At 43.8% G+C, this 25685-nt stretch overlaps 1 protein-coding gene across 13 annotated transcripts in view; it reads left to right on the top strand.

The window, feature by feature from the left end:
• The window catches only part of rbfox1 (RNA binding fox-1 homolog 1), a 183334-nt gene that overhangs the window by 148520 nt on the left and 9129 nt on the right, over nt 1-25685 (top strand). For 10 of the 13 annotated variants that reach the window (XR_012927411.1, XR_012927412.1, XM_076032454.1 and 7 more), the window contains 3 exons: nt 4235-4274; nt 17139-17203; nt 23310-23385. Coding sequence is in view for 11 of the 13 variants with exons in the window: in XM_076032454.1 (XP_075888569.1) it covers nt 4235-4274; nt 17139-17203; nt 23310-23385 (181 nt within the window). In the remaining 2 variants the exon portion in view is untranslated. The remainder of the gene's footprint in view (nt 1-4234; nt 4275-17138; nt 17204-23309; nt 23386-25685) is intronic. The other 3 variants (XM_076032466.1, XM_076032465.1, XM_076032463.1) reach the window with 1 other exon arrangement.

Here is a 25685-nt window from a genome sequence, read left to right as displayed (position 1 = left end):
CCTGACTGGAGTTATACCCATTTTTTTGGCAAAAAAGGGAAAATGCTGAAAGGGAAAAAATAGAGAGAGAGAAAAAAAATTGTGTATCTTTCCACGGCCGACTGATCTGGAGACGAACCGAGCTGAGCAGTCAGAGCTGATTTTGTTGGTTCATTTCACATATTTAAATTGACTATATGCTGGCAAGCGAATTTACACCGAGGGGACCAGCTCAGGAATGTTTATTTTTAATTTTTTTTTTTGTTCTTTTTTTTATTCTTTTTTTTTTATCTGCTGTTTTTGTGTCTCTCGTCAAACCGGGATTCCGAATGAACACAAAGAGGATTTTATTTATTTTCAAATAGTTGCGAAAAGGAGATACTTTTATTTTTTTTATCTTTTTTTTTTTTGTCTCGGCCGTCACCCACACAACCGAGGTTGGCAACTCTTACTCCCATTCTGTCAGCGTCGAGACGAGCTCAGCGGAAGGGAAACCAACAAGTTTACACTGTGGCCTAAATTATGGGCTTTAGTGACAGAAATATGTCAGTTTTAATGTATTAATAATAACGGTTACATTATTAATTTCGTGCCGATCGCGCCGCCGCCGCGGTGTCACTTTGTTTCATCTTGTCAGCGAGGCGGAGGCTCGTGTGACATTAACGTCACGCTTCACACGTCCTCGCGTGTCTGTTGTTTAATGTATTCGCCGCTGCATTTAATTTTCCATCACACGCACACATTTCCGCCGCGGCCCGAGCATTAATTAAAGCATATGGTGACATAGGACAGCGTGTCAGAGTGATAAATGTGAATCGCATCGCGCTGTCATTCATTTGTCCCGGGCGCCGTCACGAGTAGTTCATTGGAAATTCAATTAAATATGCTTATATATGGATTCCGATGAACATGCATAAGAATGCACCTGTAAAACGAATGGGATGCACAATCCTATACACATATATGCATACATATTTATATGCATATATATAGATATATATCTGTGTACAAAAGTAAGCACTGAGCCTATTTTGCAGCACACTCACATTAAAAACAGTGTTATTTATGTTTCTTTGTATTCAGTTGTTTCTGCTCGTTATTTCCCGCTGCTGTTCGCTTGCCGTTGGCCTCCTTGAGTGAGGCCGATAGCCTCCGCCGACAAAACGAACGACAACGGCAACAAAATAAAAAAGACGACGATCCGGCAGGAGACGCTTCCAGCTCACACACCACAGTGCGCCAGCAGCTTGGCAGAACAGCTTGTCGTTGGTCACCGTGACCTTCTGACCTCAAGCGGTAGTTTGTGTGTGTGGTAAGCAGAATTAGCATTGACGTCTCACGCAATACGGTGCCCAAACACATGCTGGGGCTACAAAATACATGTGTGTTGTTGTCGCTACAATATCACATACCGTCAGTCCCTTGCCATGTGTATTGTCATTGAGCTTTTAGTCTGCAGGACAATACATATTTCAGTGCAATACATATTTCAGTGTAATATATCCATATATATTTAATTTCATCCCATGTACAACATTTATTTTCTGTTTTTTTTTATGTTAGCATAAAGTCTTATGATATATTTAGGTATTGTATAATGTTTATAGAGTGGTTTAGGTTTACTTTTTGGTATGTATAGTGTACATTGAAAACTGTTTATGTACAGTTAGTTTATGTACATATAGGATGTATTGTTTGTTTTCGTGCGGCTGCAACAAAGCAATTCCTCCGTTGTGGGATCTGTAAAGTCTGTCCGCACCAATCGAATTTAACTTGAACGTACACATAGATTTTTTTTTTTCTTTTTTTTTTTTTAAGAACATATGTTCAGACGTAATGCTTCATGTGGCAGAAAAGCACCTTGACTGGAGAACACCAGCCGCCGCGATCATCACGAGGGCCGGACACTCGCTATTGACAAAGAGATACGAGCTCCAGATTGTACTTTCATTAACGCCGCTGCACCGCTTAATTGCCCCGGTGGCAGTCGGGAGAGGGAACGGGGGGGGGCGGTGAATTATTAATGTGAACCGTGATGTATTTTTATTAAAACTGTCCTGAGTGGCGAGCAGCCAGCGCCCAATCAATCCCGCGACCCTGCCGGGGAAAGAAAAGCGCGTTTGGCTCGGCTTGTTTTCGCAATACGCACCCATCACGACGCTGGTAAAGCCGGGTGAGCGGTGGGGCGGGGGAGGGGTTCGGGCGAGCCGCACGACAGCCCATAATATCAATAAGCCAATGTGTGCATGTAGCTTTGCAGCGGTACCACATAATGTTTTAATAAGTCAAGCGGCTCTCCGGGCCACCTTGACATTTGAGAAGTTATTGATTCCCGGCGGTGGGGAAGCGGCAGTCTGTTGGCCGCAGGAATTGGAAGCTCGTTCCTCCGAGGAGCTCTTAGCGTTAAATGGAAACGCCGTCATAATGCGGAGCTGACAGCGGCATCCCGGCTCGTCCTTATTGGAAAGCCGGATGAGAAATGCTGTGAGCGGTCTCCGGCGTGCGCCCGCCGCGAACACGCGCGCTCGCCGCGCGCACAGGGGAGGTTTTTAATCTCGCCGCTAATGGTCACGCGGAGCCTTCGTGTCATCAGAGGAGGGACGCGAGAACAGGAGACGTACGCGCGGTAACGCGTTGCGCCTGGTCTCCAGCGGGGTGTTTTTATAATGACGGAAGAAGAAGAAGACTTTATTTACAAAGACAAACAAGAAATTGTGCACGTTTTTTCACACAGACACACATTAACGGAAATAAATAAATAATAAGTCAATAATAAACAAAAACAATCAAACAAAAGAAAAGATGAAGAAGAAGAGTGTTTTGATGTCGTTAGCTTACCTGTAGCGTAACGTTAGCATTGGAAAAGGGTCACTCTGATGTTTTTTTTAATGGCCGGCGCGGCTCAATATGAGGTCCGTGGATGACGTACGAGCGGCCCGCCCTCCTAATTTATCTTCATCTGCATGCCATTAGTCTCTCACGGGTGGGTGAGCGGCAGAGGTTTTTCCTCCTGAGTGAGGTGCCGCTCAAATCCGCCTCAGTCATGTCGCTCTTTGATTCCCCCCCGTCTCCGCCGTGTGTTTTTGAGTGATTTTGAGCTGCTCAGCCGGCGACTGAGGCTCCTCCGTAGTTCAGGTGGAATCACGCAGGGGACAGTTTTCACTCTCGAGTTCTTCACACAGTGGTGACACATATACATGTATTTTAACACTTTCAAAAAAAAAATTCACACATCTTTTCACAACGCTAAATATTTTATGCAGTTACTGTTTTATCTCATATTACTATTTTGCTTCAGAAATGAAAAAAAAAAAAATATATATTTACCTTCAAGTGTCTCCTGCCTTGGCAGGATTGGCAGCATATCCTTGAGCTGTTAACTGAGCCGCTTGCTAAGCTGCAGTTTAATTGGCTGCTTGCTGGCTGGCTGACAGTGAGTGGTGCTCCAGCATCCACTGTGCTGCCGTATGTGCAAATCTGCCATGAAAGACCCATTCAAATAATGCAGTAATAATACGGTATCACCTGTCCACTTTGGTGACCATCGTGCACAAAAGGGTGCAATGTCCAAGTTTTGGTCTTGTAGACGTTCACATTGTCAAGTAAGCTAGCAGGGGTGATGTTATGTTAGCGTGATTAGAACCAGTACATGCAGCGTGGAGATTTTCTGAAATGGTTCCAAGATTGTTGAGACTTTTCAGACATTTTCGTGGTTGACAAGTTTGACATTCCCAGCCAGTGGTTCGAAGCAGAGCCCGTTTATAACTTCAAACATGTCTGTGCCGTTACACAGTTCATTTGTCTTGTTTTTTTTTGTTTGTTTGTTTGTTTTTTTTTGACAACTACATGTTGTTGAACCCATTGCCATCGTCAAATATGTTGTTTTTAAGCCCGAGAAATTCATATGATAAAAATAGAAGCATTCTATTCTATTTTTATTACATCTATGTGAACAGATTTTAACAGTGGAGTCACATTATGAGCACAAATAGGAAGAAAATGAGAGAAGACAGTATGTTGTTGACCTTCCCAGCCTCTTTTCCCAGCCGTAACAGAGCAAAGGGTTGCTTGCAAAAAAAAACAAAAAAAAAACCTTTGTCTCTGCCCTTTATGTTCTTTTCTTTTCTTTTATATGATTTTAGTTTAGTTTGGGGGTCGACGGGATTCGGCCCCGGTGCCTGCATGTCAAAATGCACTAATACGAATGTTTTTGTTTTACTGTGTGTTTGTTTGTTTGTGTTTGCATCCTCTGCAGTGTTGTTTACCAGGATGGATTTTATGGTGCAGATATTTATGTAAGTATGATTTACTGGTATGACATTGCATGCTACACCGCCACCGCCGTGGTTTTCCCCCCGCTTTCCCTCCGGCCGCCTCACACCTCGCACACGGCTCCACGTTTGGCCAGAGGAGCTCGACGAGAGGAGCGAGTTCACGACGCAGCCCCGCAGGCCCCGCTTATGAAAGAGGCTGCAAACTGTGCCACATCAGCCGGCACATGGAGGAAGCACTCCACCAGAGGGCAAACTAAACTGTTTTATCACCGGCGCAGACACACGGAGCACTGTGGCTGGAAAGTTGGGACCAGAAAATGAGAGAGAGAGAGAGAGGGAAACTTTTTTTTTTTTTTTTTTTTTGGTTTTGATTATTCTGACCTGAGTGCACTTGAAATTAGTGTTTTTTTTCCCTCTCCTAACAGATAGAGAAATACTTAATGCTGTCACTTCCCTGTGGCGTCGCACAGCACTCATTTCAATCGATGGCATTTTATTTACGTAGCGCCTTAAAAAACAAATCAATCCCGTTCAAGGTGCTTTTGCATTTTGATTGACAAATATACACACACAAACTGAAACAAGAAAAGGGACATTGAGAGCAATGCACACTGTATCTGTTATAAAGAAAATGATTAGTTAATAGTGAAAGATCAGTAATGTAAAAATAGTGATTTAAAGATTTGAAAATCTATAAAATACAGCAATAATAAGAAAACATAGTACAATATATAACCATTACAATAAATAAATAAATAAAATGCAGGAAACTAAAATAACATTAAAACACTCAGGAATAAAAACAAGAAATGAGATATAAACACATAATAAAATAGATCTACTGAACTAGAATAAAGCAAAAATAACGCCACATTTTTAAAGTATAAGTGTTTTTATTTTGATCGATATGGCTTGCAAGAAAAATGCAAACCACCTCAACAACATTAGTAGTCATTTCATAATTAATTTTCAGTTGGCGAACTGTCCGGAAACCCAAATGGTGGTAAGAAAAAAGATCACAAAAACAAACTTGAGTCTAAAGCGGCAGCATCCTGTCCGTGCAAGGATAATGAAATCATACGCAAGTACATACAGTGCAGCCAACAGCAGGGACTCATCCTAACAGACACACAAATCCATTGTGAAAATGCAAAGTCAAATGCATTGCATCCCTTTCAGAATAATTTAATGGTCCTCTTTTTATTGACGCTGCGTTAGAAGCTGGGGAAGAGCTGCAGAGAGTCGAGCGCAGAAGAAGAAGAAGAAGAAGAAGAAGAAAATAATGACTTGTTTTTATTTTGAATGTGCATTTGCTGTGCCTTGCTGTAGTGGGCTGAGCATGAGCAGTTTATTAATCAGTGTGTATGGTTAACTAATGTGTTCATATGGTTTATTCATTTGCGCTCTTGGAATTACAAAATCTTTGACTTGTGATGAATAATGAACCGTGTGTTGTTAGCCGGACATGGATTATCCATGATCGTGGATCATACAACAGCGGTATTCCTGCTGAGTATCTGTTTTCCCATAATTACTTCAATTCATCTCCGTCATACGATAAGTAAGCATGTCGTTTGTTTGAGGGAAAAGTGCTTGTAAACTGCAAAATACGATTAATATTTATATGCATAGAATATACATGCAGAAATGTGGGCAAGAAGGAAAGTTATATATCTAGTTTCTGTTTCTAGGTTAAATGTGGATCATCCCAACTCTGTGCTACAGATGCAAATCACCATTCACTTTTTAAACAGCCACACATTGGTCATTTGCTTTGAACACAAGTGCCAATATATTCATTTTCACCTCCTCAACTTTCGTAGGTCCCGAGCTCGCTGAGACAATAAATAGCACCGCACACAAGCGCAACGTTTCTGCCCAGCGACAGCAGTTTTTCAGCGCTAGCGGGTGCAAAGCATGAGTGGACACCGGTCTCTGTTCTGCTCTGATTCTTTAATACCGCGAAAGCCATCAAACGCTGCAAAGCTAGCAACGGCAAATGTGCCAAATGTTGTTCAGTGAATACAATGCGGTAGACTGTATTGTAATGCGTGTTAACACCAAAATTCAGATCTTTACTCATTTAGCCCTGTAATGCGCTTAGCCCGCTGTTTACGGCGTCCCGCTAAACGTTTGCTGCGGGAGCGTGTTAAAAGCGTGGCACGTGGGTCCATCTTAGAGAGCAGAGAGAACAACTGGCTCTGGGGGGGGGTGATGTGACTGACCTCGAAGAGCTATCGATAAGTTGCCCTTGTTGACATCACAATTCCAATTCCAACGTTCTAGCGCGCCGTTTCTTAAAAGGTGGCGTGAGCCAAAGGAGTGAATGACTTCTGATTCCTGGGGATTTTCAGGCTCAGGACGCGTCAGGCTGTTGGCTCGACGAAGCAACTATCTCCTAAAATGGGCACCTTAAGGTTTAAGGAGAAACCTTTGAAAGGAACTCAACCAAGCGTTATTACAATAGCGAACATTGTGACGAGTGAAAACACCTGAAAGCCAAATATCATGAGGGGTATTTTTCTCTTCCCCCTGCTTGCTTACTGATGGAAATGCGGAAAAATGGAACCACAATCACACACGCGGTGGAACCTTCGGGGGGGGGGGGTGCAGACTAATGATGTGTGTGCGCGCGTGCGTGCGTGTGTGTGCGCGTGCGCACGCTTGCGTTCGAAGGAGGTGCTCGGATAGATCCCATAACATTCGACCTCCTCGCCCCCCCATTAGCCCCCGTGCCCCTGCCACAGGGATTGATTGCCATGCTGCAGTCAGAACATTTAACATTCATTACCAAAGGGATCAAGAGCCCCCGACGCCGTGTTTGTGTTTATTGAAAAAGCGGCGCTTTAGAAGTGCGTTCAGCCAGTTCAAATGGCAGCTTAGAGGGGAAACAAAAAAAAGGGGGGGGGGGGTTGGGGGGGCTCAGCCACATCAGAGAGGTTAATTCGCATTATAGGAAAACACGGAGGAACAAAAGGAAACGCTTAAAAAGTCTTAATGCGACCGGCGTCCAGAGGGGGACGGTGGTGTGCGAAAGCCAACGTGTCGATAAGGGAAAGACTGCAGATGGCTTCATGGCCGGCAAAATGGAAATAATGACATGGGAACGCATGTTGCCATTACTTTTTGGACGCTGTTGAACGCGTCATTCCCCTCCGACCGTCCAAAGTTTGGTTTCCAACTTTAGATAGATAGATAGATAGATAGATAGATAGATCTATAGATGTACTTTACTGGATTATCCATGATTGTGGATCATACAACAGCGGTATTCCTGCTGAGTATCTGTTTTCCCATAATTACTTCAATTCATCATCATCATATGATAAGTAAGCATGTCATTTGTTTGAGGGAAAAGTGCTTGTAAACTGTAAAATACAATTAATATTTATATGCATAGAAAATACATGCAGAAATGTAAATAACAATAGAGGGCCAGTAGGAAAGTTATATATGTAGTTTTTCTGTTTCTATAGGTTAAATGTGGATCATCCCAACTCTGTGCTGCAGATGCAAATCACCATTCACTTTTTAAACAGACACACGTTGGTCTTTTACTTTGAATACATGTGCAAATATATTCATTTTCATCTCCTCAACTTTCGTCAAATAGATCCAACGACGGTCCAAAGTTTGTTTTCCAACTTCAGGTAGATAGATAGATAGATAGATAGATAGATAGATAGATAGATAGATAGATGTACTTTACTGATCTCCATTTGGGAATCTACGTTATTGCAGCACTTAAGACAATAAAGAAAAATAAACTAGACAGTAATGGCAAGAAAGAGCCAAGTTAATCTAAATGAAACAAACAAGAGCAAGATGTGCAAAGGGCAGTCAGTTGTGCAGAGGCAGGGACAAGCAAGGTTTTATAAAGCATTGATGCAATATTTGCCATTGACTCCCTAAAAAGTCCAGAATAAAACCCCCAGAATTTCCTGCTTCGTCTCCTGCTCACCGTGTCCCCCGGTGGCGGAGGAGCTCCATACCCTTGCTATACATCCATAAATATCTGTCGGCGCACCATGATGGGCGCTGAGTGGCGTGGCCTGTCCCTATCCATCAATTTCCTTGCATTAGGGATCGGTGTATTACAAGCTATTATATTAGCGCCACAGAGGGGAGGGTCCCGCCGCAAACCAACAGCAGACGAGGCAAACGGCCGCTTTCACCTTGTCGCGTTCCCCCCTGCAGACAGACCCACTCATGCCTGGCCAGCGTGATGGGAGTCGTCGCAAGTACACACACCCGAACCAGGACGGATGCACCCGTTTCCGGAAGCATCCCGGCACTGCCCCTGTCGAGTAGTTCGACATTTTTGGCAAACTGTCCCACGGTCGGTGCCACGATCCCAATTGTCACATGGGTCGGTACGCTCCCTTTAATTATTAATACCTCTGGGTGAGGATGGATGGTGGATGGATGGATGGGGGGGGGTACAGATCTCCCTCACTCAAAAGTTGTCAAATGCACTGCGCAACAACTCTGCGACGCTCCCGTGTGCAACCTGTGACCTGCACATTCGCAGTGTGGTGAAGTAGTGACAATGCGACTCGAATAATGCCGCGCAAACAGAGACGTTTTTTCGAGGCAAATGCATTCAAGGCACCCTGCTGGGAGTGATTTGAAAAAGCGCACGTTTGATGCGGCCGTCGTCGACAACAATACGTTTTGTTGAGAAGAAGGCGGCAGACGAGCGGCCCGGATTGGACAAAATGTCCAAGTATCCCTCCAACAATTACACTCGTTCATCGTGCAATTGGTTGAATAACAGGTTGCATCGCCAAGTGACGCGTGCACGTCAGCTTGGTGGCGGCGCAGCGGCTTAGCGCTGCGGCCTCACAGCGGGAAGGTCCTTGGTCTGAATCCTGGGACGACCAGCCAGGATCAACATGTCCCAGTTTAATAAGCCCCAGTTGTTGTCTGTTTACAGCCAGTCGTTGACCAGTGTTGGGCAGTAACGAGCTACATGCAACGTTGTTGGGTCATTTAATTAAAAAAGAAATAGAGATAATTGTAATTTAATTACATTTTTCTTCTAGTAATAAAACTGATTACTGTTATTTGTCGAATTGTTCATGATTACAGTTATAATTGCATCCGACCAATTTCTACAGAATAGGCTGGGAGCACCTCTTCTCCCTCCTCTTCTGTTCCCCCTCCGCAGACGAACGTTTGATACTATTCTGATGATTCTGATTGGTTCTCCTGTCAAGTATCGGAATTGCAGCGCCCCCTACCACTCGGCTGCCAGTTGAATTGCTTCTTTTGGTTTTTAGTACTGCTGAAAGCTGAACACTGTCTTAAACAGTTGAGAGCATTTATCCAAAATTTTCAAAAGTAATCAAAATGTCTTCAAATGTAATTAGTTACATTACATTGACAAAGTAACTGAAATAGTTACATTACCATTGCATTTTCAAAAAGGTAACTTATAACTGCGACCAATTGCATTTCGCAAAGTCTTTTCCCAACACTGTCGCTGACCAATCATCTTTCACAATAGTTGCTCCGCTGAAACAAGAAAACCCTGTCGATTGCAGCTGTCTCCGCAAATATTGCAGTGCCATACCGGCACAGCCACCCCCCCCTCCCCCCCTCGAACCCTGGGCGTCCACCACCTGTCCGGTCTGATCCTGCAGCGGCTCTCTGCTAATCTGTGCAACAGGAAGCAAAATCCAGACAAACGTCATCTCTCATCTCATCCGGCTCTGCTATCCGGCTGCAAGGTTGTGTGTGTGTGTGTGTGTGTGTGTGTGTGTGTGTGTGTGTGTGTGTGTGTGTGTGTGTGTGTGTGTGTGTGTGTGTGTGTGTGTGTGTGTGCGAATCTTCGCCCAGGACCTTTACGTGAGTAGCAAAGAGTCGGTGCCGCTGAGCGGGAGTGTGGTGGGGCCCCCCGAAAATGGTGGAAACGGTGGAAGATGGATGGAGAGTCGGGGGAAGGAGAGTCCTGCTTGACTTTCCTTTTCCTTCAGTGAATCAGCAAATGTGATGGATGGAAACACTGACGGACGTTCTCTGCGTGAGATTCCGGGGGCGGAGTGGCCAGACCTTGACCGGATGCACAGACACGGCAACTATCCGTCTTCTTTCTATACTCCGTCTTCGCCCTCACGCACGCACACGCACGCACACGCGCACACACACACACACACACACGCACACCTGCGCACGTTGCCATTATTCACTCAGTCAGGAGTGACAGTCCACAGTGGCTGGTGACTAACACGGGCCAACCTGTTCATCTTCCTGCCACGGCCCATCATCACGCGCACTAAGTATCACTTACTCGCCTCTGCAGTTTATAGTGGTAATAATACATTGCTCATGTCAGGACAGACACAGTGTCTCAGTCATGGAGTGCGGGGTTGGAAGGTGAAATGATGTGAGAAGTGCCGGAGTTGTCACCCGGCCGCGGCGGGGAAAGAAAAATGGCTTTTGTTTTATGATGAATTAAAGGCGAGGCTTCTCATCCGTGCGCCGTGGTAGAGCCGCTCGCATATTAATGAAAAACAGATCTAAAAACAATACGGCGCTGGCTGGGGTGAATAATCGGATGAGTTGCTGAGTGTGTCGCACGTGGCTGACGACTAAAAATGTGAAAGCAAACAGAAGGAAAAAAAAAAATAATTAAATAAAGTGTCCGGAATGGACTTTTGAGGGCAGGAAAAGTAAATTGCAATGATTTCAGACTTCACCTGTGGTCATATTTCTCTACAAATGTCGGCATTGTGGCTGCTGAGAGCCACATGCTCTGCGGTGCAGTTCAAAATTAACCAGATTGTTAATCATTTATAAAGAATGAGAAAGAAAGAATTAGAAAGAACTTATTGAGCGACTGAGTGTCTTCATAACGTTTTATTGGCCGTTACGTTGTTCACGTTACGTTACAAATGGAAAGCACAGTGTTTAAATCCAGTGATATGTATTCGATGATGTAATGTTAAAGTGTTGGAAGGCACAAGCTCAGTTTAAAGTTGTGAGCTTTAACTCGTGTAATCTTTCAAAAACGTCCGATTTTGAGATAGGTTTCAAGTTTCCCGGTTTCCTTCTCTGCCGTTTCCATGCACACTTGGGATCGTTGCGTTGGAAAGGAGTTTGTTTTTCTGCCAAAGTTAAAAAAAAAAAAAAAAGAGAGATGTGTGTGCAATGGCATTGTGTTGTGGTGCATCGCTAAGAGCATCATTGAATGACTGGTAATTCTGAGAAGATTGACTATTCATGATTCATTCAAATGATAATATTCAGATTTTATATATCAATTACTATGTCATGATGATCATGATAATGAGAGCATTAATTCATTTTAAAGACACAAGCGGGTTCATGTGAGTAAAAGTGCTACATTTGTGTCGACTTTCACTGAAAGTCATGTATATATGGCCGTGCCCTTTGCTGTCTCCACGATGGCTGCCAAATTTTTAGGAATCAGACAAAAGTCATATATATACGATTCATCATATATATATATATATATATATATATATATATATATATAATATATATATATATATATATATATATATATATATATATATATATATATATATATATATATATACATATATATATATACATATATATATATATACATATATATATATATATACATATACATATATATATATATACATATATATATATATATATAATCTGTTCCAGTCTTTTTCAGTGCAGCTTCTTATCCCCATTTTCTTTTCCAGTTACTGGAAAATCTGAGATACATTTACAGGATGTTGCCTTTCTTTTTTTGAATTCTGATGATCACAGCACACTACACTCCTCCCTCCAGATCAATCAATTGATTGCTCTCACCCATAGCTGAGATCAGGAAAATGCACAGCTCGCCCCCGACATACATATCGATTCATTTATCAGGCTGCGTTCCCTTCCTCCCTCTCTCCCTCCCTCCCTCCCTCGCTCTGAAACGGTGCGCCTACAAACCTCAAGGAAGTTGGAAATTATTTCCGGAATGATAATTAAACTGTTAGAAGGCACCACAATCGCATCACGCCACTGCGAGTAATCCAAAGGTTTAAGGCTGTGTCTACACAAGGGCCGCTGATCAAGTCAGATGAAGGTAGCGCCACGCGGCTGTCTGAGAGCCTGTTTTGCATGCCGTAATTCCTCTTCTTCTTCCTTCCCCTCCTTCTTTCATCTTCTTCCTAAAGCCACATTAATGCGCAGCGATTATCATTTAAATCAAAAAATATCTGCCCCACGTTCGCCAGACGTTAAGATTTTCCCCCGGATCCGCTTCTCGGCCCTTTGTAGGGTTGCCGTGTGTTCCTGTACGTTACGTCCCCGTGTGTTGTTTGAGAGGCGGAATGCACGGCTGATGTTTTATTCATTGCTGCTGTTCGGCTGCAGCACGTCCGGCCGCCTCGGCCGCGACACATTTACCACAAGCATGGCTGAAATAAAAGAAAAAAATGTGTTGAGATCTTGCAATTCTAATGTACATATACATATATATGTATATATGTATATATATATATATATATATATATATATATATATATATATATATATATATATATATATATATATATACATATATATGTATATATATGCTCACATACATATACTGTATATGTATTGTAAAACCCTCCATTATCCTTATCCTATGTAAAAGCGACATTAAGTAGATTTCTCCTCTCTCCTTTTGGGGACATTTCACTGGGTGATATGTAAATGTTGCGTTTAAATATTAACACAACATTTGTCATGTGGTAAACTTGTTACAGTGATTGCGCACGCTCGCCACATTAGCATAATTTGAAGTCACCTCTGGATTGATGTTCTTGTCATGATCCATTTCCATCCAATTTCAGAGCCGATAAGCCCAACGCGAAGCATCACGTCCGATGATGGGGTTTTCTTTCCCCCCACCGTCATGTTAAGTCAATTGGTACAAACAACTTGAGTGTGATTTATTGCGAGGGAAGCGCGGAAATAATTTTTTTTTTTTTCTTCTTTCGTCCAAGTTCTGTTGGGTTTTTTTTTAAGGCAAGTGTTTTTTTTTAAGGACAGCAGAAATGTGCTTTTCGCCACTGTTAGATTTATTTTTGGTTTGTTCCTCTGATGTTCTTACCGCCACCTCCCTTCGCTCCCCAACCCTTGCAATATTCTGTCAATGGCGTCTACATCCCCGCTACCTTTCCTGGGTCTCCCTGTCCAGAAAACCTGAATTGCAAATGCAACACAAGCAATGACATGGAACTATAATAGTCCCTATTATCCATCCTATATATCTACATATAGTCTCTGTGTATCCATCCAACGTCAATCGTCGAGCTGCTCTATTTAAAGTGCTTACTAAATGTCGGCAGGACTGGACTGGTTGGAGCTAAAGCCAGTGTTCTGTTTGCACTGGAAGCATTTCCGCTGCTCCTGACAACAAAGTTATAAATATACAAGAGTAAAAGTTGGTGGTTTTGCCTCAACATCAGCGGCGCTGCTGTCAATATGCTTCTATTTTTAGTGCAGCGCACCGCCTACACTTTTCTCTCACTCTTTACACTTTGCACTGTTTAGCAGAAGTATACTTGGCTGTCTTAACTCTTGACACGCACACACACACAAAGTGCATCTTTGGCGATAAATTCCTTCGGCAAACGCATCTGCCTGAATAGAAAGCTCATATACTTTGACGCAGGCCGACTTGTGCATCTGCATGAAGTCAAAAGTTCACTTGGTCGTGCGGTGTTCCTGCACCGTCTTGTCGGTGTTCAATTATTTATAAGCGGGGGGGGGTGAAAAAAAAAAGAAAAGAAGCTCCTCAATTTGCAGCGCCGCCAGCTGTGGAGAAGTTTAAGTTCTGAAGCGAGGGAGATTCTGAACGCCGCGTTGCTGCGTTTTCGGTCGAGGTGACTTTGGAAAAAAAAAGAAATACATAAAATAAAAAATGAATTCCCCTGCCGGAGAACGTGAAGGTAATAGAGACAGATAAAGAAAAGCCTTGGAATTTATTTTTTTTCTCCTTACATGAGCCAACATCTGAGGGTTTTGGCTTCTGTTTTTTTTTTTTTGTTTTGTTTACGTGAGTGTCAAAAAGGAGTAAACAGTGAAGACAAAAAACAACAGCCCCGCTGAAATGGCTCGGTAAATAAACCATGAGATTTGTGGAGTATGGAGCGAAATTAACATGTGGAAATTGAGAATAAATAGGCTCAGTAACGCAAACAAGGCGGCCGCGCTGGACAAACACAACAAGCCGCGCCTTCCTCGGGAGGAGTTGCACAAAGCGCGGGGCCCCGTCTTCTGCCGCCGCCTTATTTATTCATGTCATCTCGCCCAGCGCCGCGTGCCGTCGTAGCTGCTGGCGTCTGCAAGCGGCGGCCGCTCGTTTAATTGGCACATGCGGCGGGCGGAGACGAGAAGCCGTCATCCTGAAGCGGCGGTGGCGGCGGCGGCGGCGGGGATCGACCGCATCACGTATTAGATGGCCGCAACGTTGATGCTGACGCCGAACAATGGCGCCGTCACGCAAGTGTGCGTCAGCGGCGCGGCAGAGTGCTGACAGACAGCAGTGCGGCTAGCTGCGCATATCGACTGGGGCGGGGGGGTGGGGGGGGGTTGGAAGCGTCTGTGCCAGTGCGACTTCACTCGGGAGGCTTTCGCACACAAGGGCTCATATCATACAGCGATTTGTCCCCTTAATGAAGGGATCAGCTGGCTTTAACGTGGCACATCCATTCTAAAAGGAAGTGACGGAAGATTAGCGTACTATTTTTTTGGAGTTGAATGTTGGTCATTGTTAAAAAAAATCTGTTTTCAAGCAGGCAAAATTTCAGATTTGTGGGCCCGTTCCAAACTTTTGGGGTGTCACTGACTCATTTCTGCACTAAGCTGCATCCTAGCCAGTTTTATGCAATAACGATCTTGAGTGCTCTGCGATCATCGTGAGTGCACGAAAAAGTATGGGAACATTTCAGTGTTTAATGAAAACCACTTCCAATGTCCAATGAAAAACACACTAAAAGTATGCTATTTTAAACAGCCTCAAATCTACACCATGATGTTTTGTTGACTTTTTTATGGTTTAGCAAAGGCAACTGAATGTGATTATAATACAAAGCTTTGTTGTGTAATTTTTTTTAAAAAACAATTTTTAAGCATTCAACTTCTGTAACGTTTGCCGCATATTGCACACTTGATACTCATTTTGTAAAATCACGCTCAATTAGACGTTCAAAGGCAAGTGTCAAATGCAGCCAATAAGATTTGCCTCTTTGAAAAACGTGTTCCAATGTATATCATTCCTTGCGCTTTTCCCTTCACGATGTGAGTTGACCTCTCTCGCACGCACCATCTATCTGCAGAACAAATTAGCCGAGTCAGTAAATAAAATGTCAGCAAATTCGTCGGTCATCAAATTCCGCAGCGCAGGCAGGCTTAGAAACGAGGCGTTCTGATTTCATGCTGGACGGCTCGCCCCCAATGCAACGCTTTTGCTCTGCAATTCATGCAAGTGGTAGTGTCCTGTTGATTCTAACTTGTTTGTTTGTTTGTTTGTTTGTTTTTGACATGGTGTCTTGGTCTTGGTCTTGGTCTCGATACCGCCAGTCTTAGTCCGTGTGTTGGTCTTCACTACATCAGTACTCCTCACACACCATTTCAGATGTTCCTCAGGGAGGTATCCTCTCCCCGCTCCTCTTTTCTATTTACTCGCTCACTTTTGGCCTGTTCGACCAGAAAGTAGAAATCCTATTGCGATCCAAAATGGCAGAGAAGCAGATGCTTTCACGGGCCAAAAGGTTTATGGGACAACATTTATATTTAAGAGTGTGAAAATATCAGCCTGCCGCAAGAGGAAGAGCAAAAAGTCAGGCTGCTCCGAGAAAACCGTCAATGTCTTTAATCTATCAGTGCACTTAAATCCAAACTAATAACTAAAAGCATGAAAAAAAACGTGTGGACTTTGTACAGTTTATCATGTACATAAAAACACAATCCATTATGTATACATTGTGTCATTTATTTCACCATTAATCCAGCAATATTATGGTAATCAACCTAATTTTCCTCGTTTGTTTGTTAACTTGCACTTCGGAGAACAAACAAACACTGTGTCGTGAATTCTCCTCTTTGATACAAAGTGTGAATGTGAATTGGAGCTTCCAACCACGTATTTTGTTTAATCATATGTTATGTTCATCGTGAATGGTGTCAGCCAGTGTAGGAACAGCATCAGAGCCGCATGGCCACCACGTAAAATAATTGTGCAGCAGAAAAAAAAATGAGGAAAAGTTAGCACAGGTCTGAAAGACTTTAACAGCAGCTGAAGTCCAATTTAATGTAACTGCTGAAACACCCAAAGTAAGAGAGCCACTGTGGTATGATTACATGGCCTCTTATGGAGTTACACTATCAAGTCTAAACTTCTAATCTTTGTCTCCTCTTTAAGCTCTTTTTTTTTTTTTGAGTCATTCACAACTTTGTCATCATTTTAACAGAAACGTTTACGCTCTTGTCCTTTTCCACGAGTGTGTTTGATGTTTTCAGAGCTGAGAAAACAGAATTCAGTCAGCTTTGCTTAGACACTCATAGGCTACACAACACACACAGTGTGCGTGTGACACGTTATTCTTCAAAGAAAAGGCCCAGAAGTAAAAGCTTTCATTTATCAGTTGAGTTTTCCGTGTGACGCGATCTTTACACGTGCTTCTTATTTTCAAACAACCATGGCTGTTCTTTGGGGGAAAAAAATACATTTTGGCAAAGTTTACAGTGTTGCAAACCTGAAACCTGTTTGCAATTGCAACTGTGACCCGTTGTAACGTTTGCATCTAAATGCGCAGATTTTTATTTTTTCTTCGTGTCATTCTGTTAAATTCCCAGCCGTTCTTATGGAATCTGTGCCTTTTTGTGTGTTTTCAGGGTGGTTACGCTGCCTACAGATATGCCCAACCTACTGCTGCCACCGCTGCTGCATACAGTGACAGGTACGACTCTAAAGATTTCAATCCTTTTCTTTTCCCTCTCTTTACTCAGCTATTCTTTCTCTTTTTTTTTCTGTTCTTTTGCTGCAGAACCGGAATATAATTACTCTAAGCAAGCAGCCTGACCTAAATACTGCCTTAAAAATAAAACTGTGAGCCACATCGCGATGCTTATAACCTGGTGGGATGAATCAGTACTTTCCCTAAAAGAAAAAGAAAAAGAAAAAAAAAAGAAGAGAGTAGCGATGCAACAGGAGCCTCAGCCAGTTTAGCTTTATTACAGCCCTATTACACTGGATTGCACTGACGGTTGCAGTTGTCAGAGTCTCTCCAGACTCCCTTCCCGTGGTTTCCTTGTATAAATAATACAAAATAAAACGGGAGACTTGTGAAGCCGCTTGGTTTGGCGCCAGTGTGCTCAGCCAGGATGTGAAATCGTGGTTTCCCGAGCTGAAATGATATTTGAGTGTTTTATTTCCCGCAAGCCCCCTCAGGATTTTTTATTAATAATAGATATATTCATAACACAATGAATAATTTGTGTTTAATTAGTAAGCACTGGTGTGTAATTTTAGTTTCTAATTGCGTGGAACTTGCAGACGTCTGTCCCTTTGATTCATTATTCATCCTCCGACTTACATTCCCCCAAATTCTCTTTTTCACTTTGGGAGTTTTAGTTTGACGTCTCGGATGGAGGAAATGTTACCGTCTGGTTCCAAGAGTGTAGGTGATTATTTGAACCGGTTAAGTGGGCACCAGTTTCGCTTGAAAACAGCTTTGTCCCGATCAGTTGTGATATTTGCAGCGGCAGAATTCACCAAGCTTGGACATTGAGATTGTTTTTATCTATAAAGAAAGGCGGGGGGGGGGGGGGGGGACAAAAGGATTAAACGGTGATTTCACGCCAGATAACACAGAGCTAAATGACATGAAAACAATGACTGTGTTAAAATAGACATTCCGTAGGGGAAACCCCACGGTTCCTCTCGGCTAACTGGGGAGTTCAGACGAAGAATCTTTTGAACTCGCTAGCGAGGTTCTGATTAACTAGCGGCGCGCTACCTGCCGAGCCGATCGACGCAGTTCAGATAAGACCAGCTGGCCGAGCCTTCCGGAGCCTCTCGTAGCCAAATACAGATATATATATATATATTTTTTTTCCCCCGAGGAGAAATGAGCATTGGACGCGAGCGCGGCTCTAAATGAAGGTGTTGGAGGTGTTGCTCCGTGTCGGCAGACTGTGGGAACAAGGCGAGCGAGCGCACACGCAGGTTTCACTGCTGATCCTGCTTCCATAAGAGTATGTGGTCAATGCTAACTCCTCCCATTCCGGATCTAGGCCAGAGCTCCGGGACCTGGGGGCTACCATGGTTTCTCTGTGGCTGTCAGAAACACACTTGGCGGAACTATTACTGTCAGACACCTGGAAATGACTTAGCGGCTAATAAAGTATCAGGAAGGTCTCTTTGGTACCACTGGGTATGGTCATTTTGACTACTCCTCTATCTCTGTAGTCATCTCAGCAGTAGGGCAGTGCTTGCTAGCACCATGCACACAGGTTCCATCAAGCCTTTCTACTTGCAGCAGCATCTGACAGGTTAAATGGTCTTCACCAGAGAATAATGGCCTGCTAATCACACTTGTTCACAGTTGGGTTAGATGGCGAATTTTTGGTCATGTTCTGCTGCCCCCAAGAGATCAAGTAATGGCTTTAAATTGACGTTTCTGACCTGATGGGTCGTGACCCAAAACCAAAAGTGGGTCGCAGAGCTGTTTTGATTGGTTGGCAGCTTTGTGAGCAGTTTCCCCCTTTTTGGGATTTTAAAATATATATGTATGTATACATATACATATATATATAAAAAATCATTTATTTACTCGATGTGTTAGAAAGTGGGCTAGCGTTTTCATTTTCTGTGGAATAAATTTGGGTCGCGACTTCATTGTAAGGCTAAAAAAAAAAAAAATATGGATCCCGAGACTCCACCAGTTGAGAGCCACTGCTTTAAACAATTACAAGAGGACGTGAATATCCCGCAAAAGATGATGTCTGATGCGACTCGGGTGCCTTTGCCAGTTGTACCTGTGTAGCCTTGAAATGCCCATCTGTGAGGGGGCCGCACTCGTACCATGTGGGTCATGTTCATGCCACAAGGGTCACAGATGGGAAGCCCTAACAGCTGCTTTGACGAAGCCTGACCAGACCCGCGGCCTGGCTCTAGTGACACGCAAACCAACAAAAAAGTGCAATGAGGTCACTCATGCACACATGTTCACAAGAGCGTGTAGAGATGACAATGCGCAGGGGACGTGCAGACTTGTTGGCCCGTTCCCAGCCCAGGAACTTTTCCAGAAAGGAAATCGTATGCTTCCAAGATACTAGCTTGCGCTATGGTCATTACGATGAATGTTATTTCAGGATGAAGCACTAAGCTAACCTTAATGCGTGTTACTAATTATGAATCCCCCTCTCTTCATGCCTGTCAGCAGACAGTTGAGCCCCAACACTGTTACAAATAGCTTCAGACTTCGAGTGAACACATTCGAATAGCTTCTAACGTACGCCAAATGAATGCTAATGATAGCTGAAAAACGTTGTGCTGGATACAATCCTGAATTTTGGGGAGTCACCTTTTGTGATCAGAACTCTTCCAATGTCACCTCTCCGAGGGTACCACTGTTAGTGACGGACCTGCATCTGGAGCAGAGCTCAATTTCACTTCTATGTAGCATGGCATTTGAAAAAAGAAACATTTTGTTTTCACCAGGAAAACAATCGCATAATCACATTAAAAGTACATTTGCGTTTGAACTATATGAAGGATACATCACTCAAACTGACAGAACTCCCCACATACTTGTAGCTCAGTGAATGAATTCTTGTCACTTGGCTCCTAACATTTCCTTGAATAGCACCACAAGCTTGACAGCTAGCTAAACAACTATCCTTCAAATGAATTACAGTGAAAGTGATGACACAAACGAGTCAAATCACTGCGTGGCAGCACGCTGTGTTGCTCCCTCACGAGGTCATTTTCATTGGTTCAAAGCTACATTTTTGCAGCACCATTTCTGCAACGCCGCTAACGTTGCCATTATCATTAGCATGCGTTTGCGCGTCACAATGCTTTGCGGCCCGCTACCTCGTCGGCGTCGATCGCTCGTCGATCGGCGTATCATTTCCTTGTGATTAGCGCACAAATAGCATGGCCGTTGGTGATGATACACAATGACCAAACAAATCTTCAAACAACAAAAAGGTTTTTGTTGTGGCCGTGGCGCGCATACTAGCATTTAGCTCAAAGCGCAAACGCGGCGCGGCCTCGCAGCAACGCTGGTGTAACTCCTCCTTTGAAGGTTACATCAGAAAGCCTGCTATCTTTTTCTCCGCGCGGGGGAAAAAAAAAAAAAAAAAAAAAACTCTTCAAAATAGGAAATGGATTATTATTTGAACAAATGACCCAAAATGCAGCTTTAATGCCAGCGGAGCGCAGCCATTTAAATTATTCAAGCGAAATAACGTTGCGGATGTGAAACTGTGCATTTTCAATGACTCCTCTCTCCATCCGAAAGCCCTGTGCTTTTGACCGTACGCTCCCGACCATTTTGTAGGGCTGTTGAAAATGTTGTTGCCGTGTTTATCTGCTCACCTCGGGGGTCATTTTTTTTTCCCTTTTTTTTTTTTCTTTTTTTTTTAAATGCATTCCACTCAAATTGCATTTGAATTTGTGTTTTAGTTGCAGCTTACGACGCGGCCGCCGCGAACACACACTGTCACCGGCCTCGCACGCCCTCGCGCACGCTCGCGCAGACTGATGATGGGTTAGGGTTCTGCGCCGAGAGATAAGATAGGTCAAATGCAGTGCCGGGGCTGAGTGTGGGTGTTGAGGGGGCTGCATAGTGAATAGCAATGTCCAAAACTAATCGGGATTAACTTCTAATCGCTTCAACCACTGGGCCACTATGCAAATCAGCTCAATTATGGGCACAGGCTCTGGCCCCTGATTGGCCCTTATCACGCCGGGGCGAGGACGGAGGTGGGGGGTTGGTAGGGGATGGATGGGGGCTGGTGGTGGGGGCGGGGGGGGGGGGGGGGGCTGTAAGACTGGAAGGCCGGAGCGCGGCCGATCATTTGGAATAAATACTGCCTGCCGCCGCTGCACAGCTCCTGCTAAAATAAAATTAGACAATTTGTGCTTTATTCTTTTTATTTTATCAGCAGACTATTTTCCAAGAGGTTTTTTTTTTTTGTTTTTTTTCCTTTTGTCGGGGGTTCTATTCCCCCCTCCCCCTCCTTCCTTTCCCTGGATTATAAGAGTTCTGCCTCTTTCCTCGCTCCTTTCTTTTGACTCCCTCCCAGACTATTCAATCACAAGCCTTGATATTATTCAATTAAAGAAGTGTCCACGTTACTTGTCAGCCTGCCACCCACTTTTCTTTGCATAATAATGTTCCTGAGTGGATGGTTTCTAATTATTTTAACAATCCTCTGGCTTGGAACGCGCGCACGCAAAAAAAGAAATGACCTCATTTAATTGGCTCACAGCAGAAGTATTTTTTTTTTCTTATTTATTTTTTGCAAGCACCTTCTTGTTCCCCCGGGAGGGAGGACAATTTGCGTTTTGTTGGCGCGAGATGACGTTTTGTTGTTTTTGCGACTTCAAAGCCGCGACTTAATAATTCAAACGTGTGATTTGAAACAAATGAAAGATTGAGGATTTTTACCCAACGCCCCAAAAACCCCCAGGATGCCGCGCTGCCCTCTATTGTTGGGACAGAAAACACACCGCAGCCATCAGTACTCACATATGTGCTGTGTCTCAATTCAGGGTCTGCATCCTTGAAGTGCGCATTTTGAAAGGAAGTTGCGCCATAGCACTGCACGAAGGCTTGTCCCAATTCCCGAGGGTGCTTAGGACGCTCAAAATGCGCACTCGGAAATGCGCCCTCGTTTTAGCCGATGCCAAGGATGCACCGCTACTATCCTTCGCGCACTTGTGTATCCCATGGTGCTTTGCGTGCTGCTGCAAAGCATCGTGAGATCCTGGGAAGTCAGCTGAAATTAGCGGCATGTACTGGCAAAGACACTTCATATAATTTTAAGTATTCAAATTTCACATAAAATATGCAGTTTTAACATCGGGTTTTTATTTATTTGATCATCCAACGGCATCGTTAGATGGCGAACCAATGGTTAGCTTGATGCTATAAAAACGTCACTTCCGGGGTTGGCCAGCAGGGGGCAACGGCGGCGACGAAACGAGGAAATACGCCGAAGGCGAGACCGTCCCGGGTGGTTACCGGGGAGGCGGGGTTTGGTCCGTCCTTCTAGGCTGGGAACTCTAAGAAGGCTTCCTTCAGACGGAGGACACTCGGTCTGAAGGGTGCAGACCCTGAATTGAGACACAGCAAAAGTCTGTTTTTATTTAAAATGTGATTTATTTATTTTTATTTTTTTCTATCTAAGTGTATCTCAGATCCTTCTGAGCCGTTTCTATTGGTGCGCAGCCATCGGAACTCATTGGGGGGGCGACTGGCCTCGAACCTGCTTCGAGTCATATGATCCACTTTCCCAGATAGGAATTGCAGCCTTTTCAGCTGATGTCAGACCTGAAGCCGTGAATCCGACCCCTTGATCCTTACACACTTTTCCCGGCCAATCTGAATCAACACGTTTGTGTTTGGAAACCCCTTTGTTTTAATTTGTCTGTGGCCCCTCATTATTAATGCACTGCGCAGTTTGAAGGCCTACGAGCCCTGCGTGGCAAAGAAGGGTAAAAAAAAAAAAAGAATCTGGCAAATCTCTCAAAAGAGCCGACGCTTGTATACAAGTTCTATATCGTCGGTGGTTTCCCCCATGTAACGGACACCTGTGATTTTAATTATTCAGTCATAGGGTTTTTTTCTTGTTATTTCTTGTACTTATATACATACATATGTATTTGTTTGTTTTAATGTATATAAATTCATATAATATATCAATAATTTCATTATAAAACATTGTTTTATCCTATATTGTTGTCGCCGTTTCTTTACTCAACATCTGTTGAAATATCTCTAATCATTTTTCCGTTTTTTTTTTTTTTGTTTGTTTGTTTGCTTCTTCCAGTTACGGACGAGTATATGCTGCCGACCCCTACAACCACACACTTACTCCAGCAGCCACATATAGCGTTGGTGCCATGGTAAGACCTAATGTTTCTCTCTTGTTCCATCTCTGCTCGTCTCCACGTCCATCGTGCCGTCCCTCCCACACCCTCAGTCACTAACTCAGCAAAGTGGAACATGTTGTTGTTGTTGTTGTTGTTGTTCCCCTATTGCCCGACATGAGTGTTTTTTTTTTGTTTGTTTGTTTGTTTTTCGTTTGGAGGGGGTTCTGATTCGCAGTGCATGTCACTTTGCTTGTATGGCTTAACATGATGCTGACCAACGCACCACCTGGAGCAGGGCTGGGCAAACTGTTTGACTGGTGGGGCCACAATGGGTTCTTAAAATCTGACCGGAGCAGGAGCGGATGGATGGAGTGTTTCGGTGAGCCGCCTCATAGGAGGAATGAAATATATCTTTTCGATATGGAGAAAACGTGCGCTTGTAAAAAGTAATGTCAGTTGTAAAAAGAACAAAAGCAAAGTTGCACAAAATCTGCCTTTGAAGCCCCGCAGTATTTTGCTCTTTATTGAAATGATTCTTAAAAGACTGAAAAAAAATGGATGAAATGCAGCTATTTTATGACTTACTTACTATTAATATCATTTCTTCAAGTTCGGCGGGCAAGATCAAAAAGATTAACGGGCCGCATATTGCCCCCGGGCCGTAGTTTGCCCATGCCTGACCTAGACTCGGTTGAAAACAAACACATGAAATAAGAAAAATGAACACGTGCCGCCAGGAGCTTTCACTCAGAGGCTGCGGGGGGGGGGGGGGGGGGATTTAATTATCGCGTTGACTGGAAGAGGCGCCGAGCTATTTAAAAGTGAGGATTTTCAAGGACGCGATCCCATGATGACCTGCGCTCGGAAAAAGGTTGCTATGTTAATTCGTTCCTCGTTCCCTCTTTTTTTTCTTTTTTTTTCCATCTAAATCCAACAGCTTTGCCGAGCGGATTTCTATTAACACGTCTTCCCCCTTTCACTTACAATCCTTGGAAAAAAAGCCCAAACCAACCGGAAGTAAACAGCCCGAAAACCACCGGCGGCACGTGTAGTTCGCCGGCGGGGGGGGGAGGCGAAGGGTTCTGAGTGGCTGCGCGATCGCCGTTTACCACCTGTAGGCGCAAGATCAGCTGCGCCACTCGTGATGATGAGGCGTTTTGTTCATGATAAATCCTTGTAGTAACAAATTCAAAGTAAGGCAGGACCCCCCCGCCATCCCTTCCCCCGCAACACCTGCTGCCACCTGGTACGGAAGGAGGCACCCGGCATTTTGCAGGACTGGAGAGCGGCCCGTAATTCATCTCTTCGCCAGTTGTGATATATATATCCTTAAATTTGTTTTGTCTAATGCTTGCCTCATTAATATTGCCAGGCATAACATTTAAATAAATCTCAAAATGTTAATGAGCCAACTGTGGTTTGGCACAGCATCTGAAAAAAAACAACAACAAAAAAAAACGTAGTCTTTGTTGTTTGGAATAATCAGGTCTCTGTAATTATGTGACTTCCACTTTACATTTGATATCCATCCATTTTCAATACCCGCATCTTCCGGAATTGTAGCAATAATAAAAAAAAAAAAAGATGTATTTCTAAACCGTTTTCCAGTATTAAAAATGTATTAGAAGAAGGTCCCTTACAGCATACACACACTTCAGTCCCATCATTTTTTTTTTTCCAACGCCTTTGAGTTTGCTCCTTTCCGTCAGTGGCGACTCGCAAGAAATGAATCGTGCGCCCAAGACACGGCCAAGAACTGCCAGGGGACGGCCATCGTTGATTAGGAAAGGCTGGGAGAAGGAGACCGGAGATAGAATCCAGTCAAAGCACAGAGGACCGCTATCGCTGGACCTCAGTAGTTGGCGAAGGACAGTAGTTTTATCCATGGAAATGTTTCACTTTGACAAGTTGCACACGTGGATAACTTGTCTGGGGTTTGTTTCAAAAATTAGCGGGGCTCCTCAGCTAACGCTAATCCTCCTCAGCCAAGGCTTTTAGTAAGGTGGTCTCATGTCAACTGCGCTAATGAAAGTGTAATTCCTCGCTTCCTGGTTTCGCTTTAGAATTGGCTCGTCAACTTTTCAAGTTTTAAGTTTACGCTCACCGGCATCATTCGCAAAAAGTTTTTTTTTTTTTAATTTAATTAGCCAATCAAATTGCGGCGACTCGATGCACTTCTGGCAGACCAGCCGGTCCGGAGTGTTTCACAAAAGTGCTGATCTACCGGGACTCTCGCACTGGCGCTGTGTCAGTCCCCAGGATTTACTTGACGGTTCCAAAAAAGGGGGGGAATATCCAGTGGCAGGCGGCGGGCGGGGAGAAAAAAAAGCCTC

This window comes from Nelusetta ayraudi, unplaced genomic scaffold (assembly GCF_046127955.1).
Source record: "Nelusetta ayraudi isolate G7.1 ecotype Tasmania unplaced genomic scaffold, CSIRO-AGI_Nayr_v1 ptg000034l, whole genome shotgun sequence".
Taxonomy (NCBI): Eukaryota; Metazoa; Chordata; class Actinopteri; order Tetraodontiformes; family Monacanthidae; genus Nelusetta; species Nelusetta ayraudi.
This window is presented reverse-complemented; position numbering and strand designations above follow the sequence as displayed.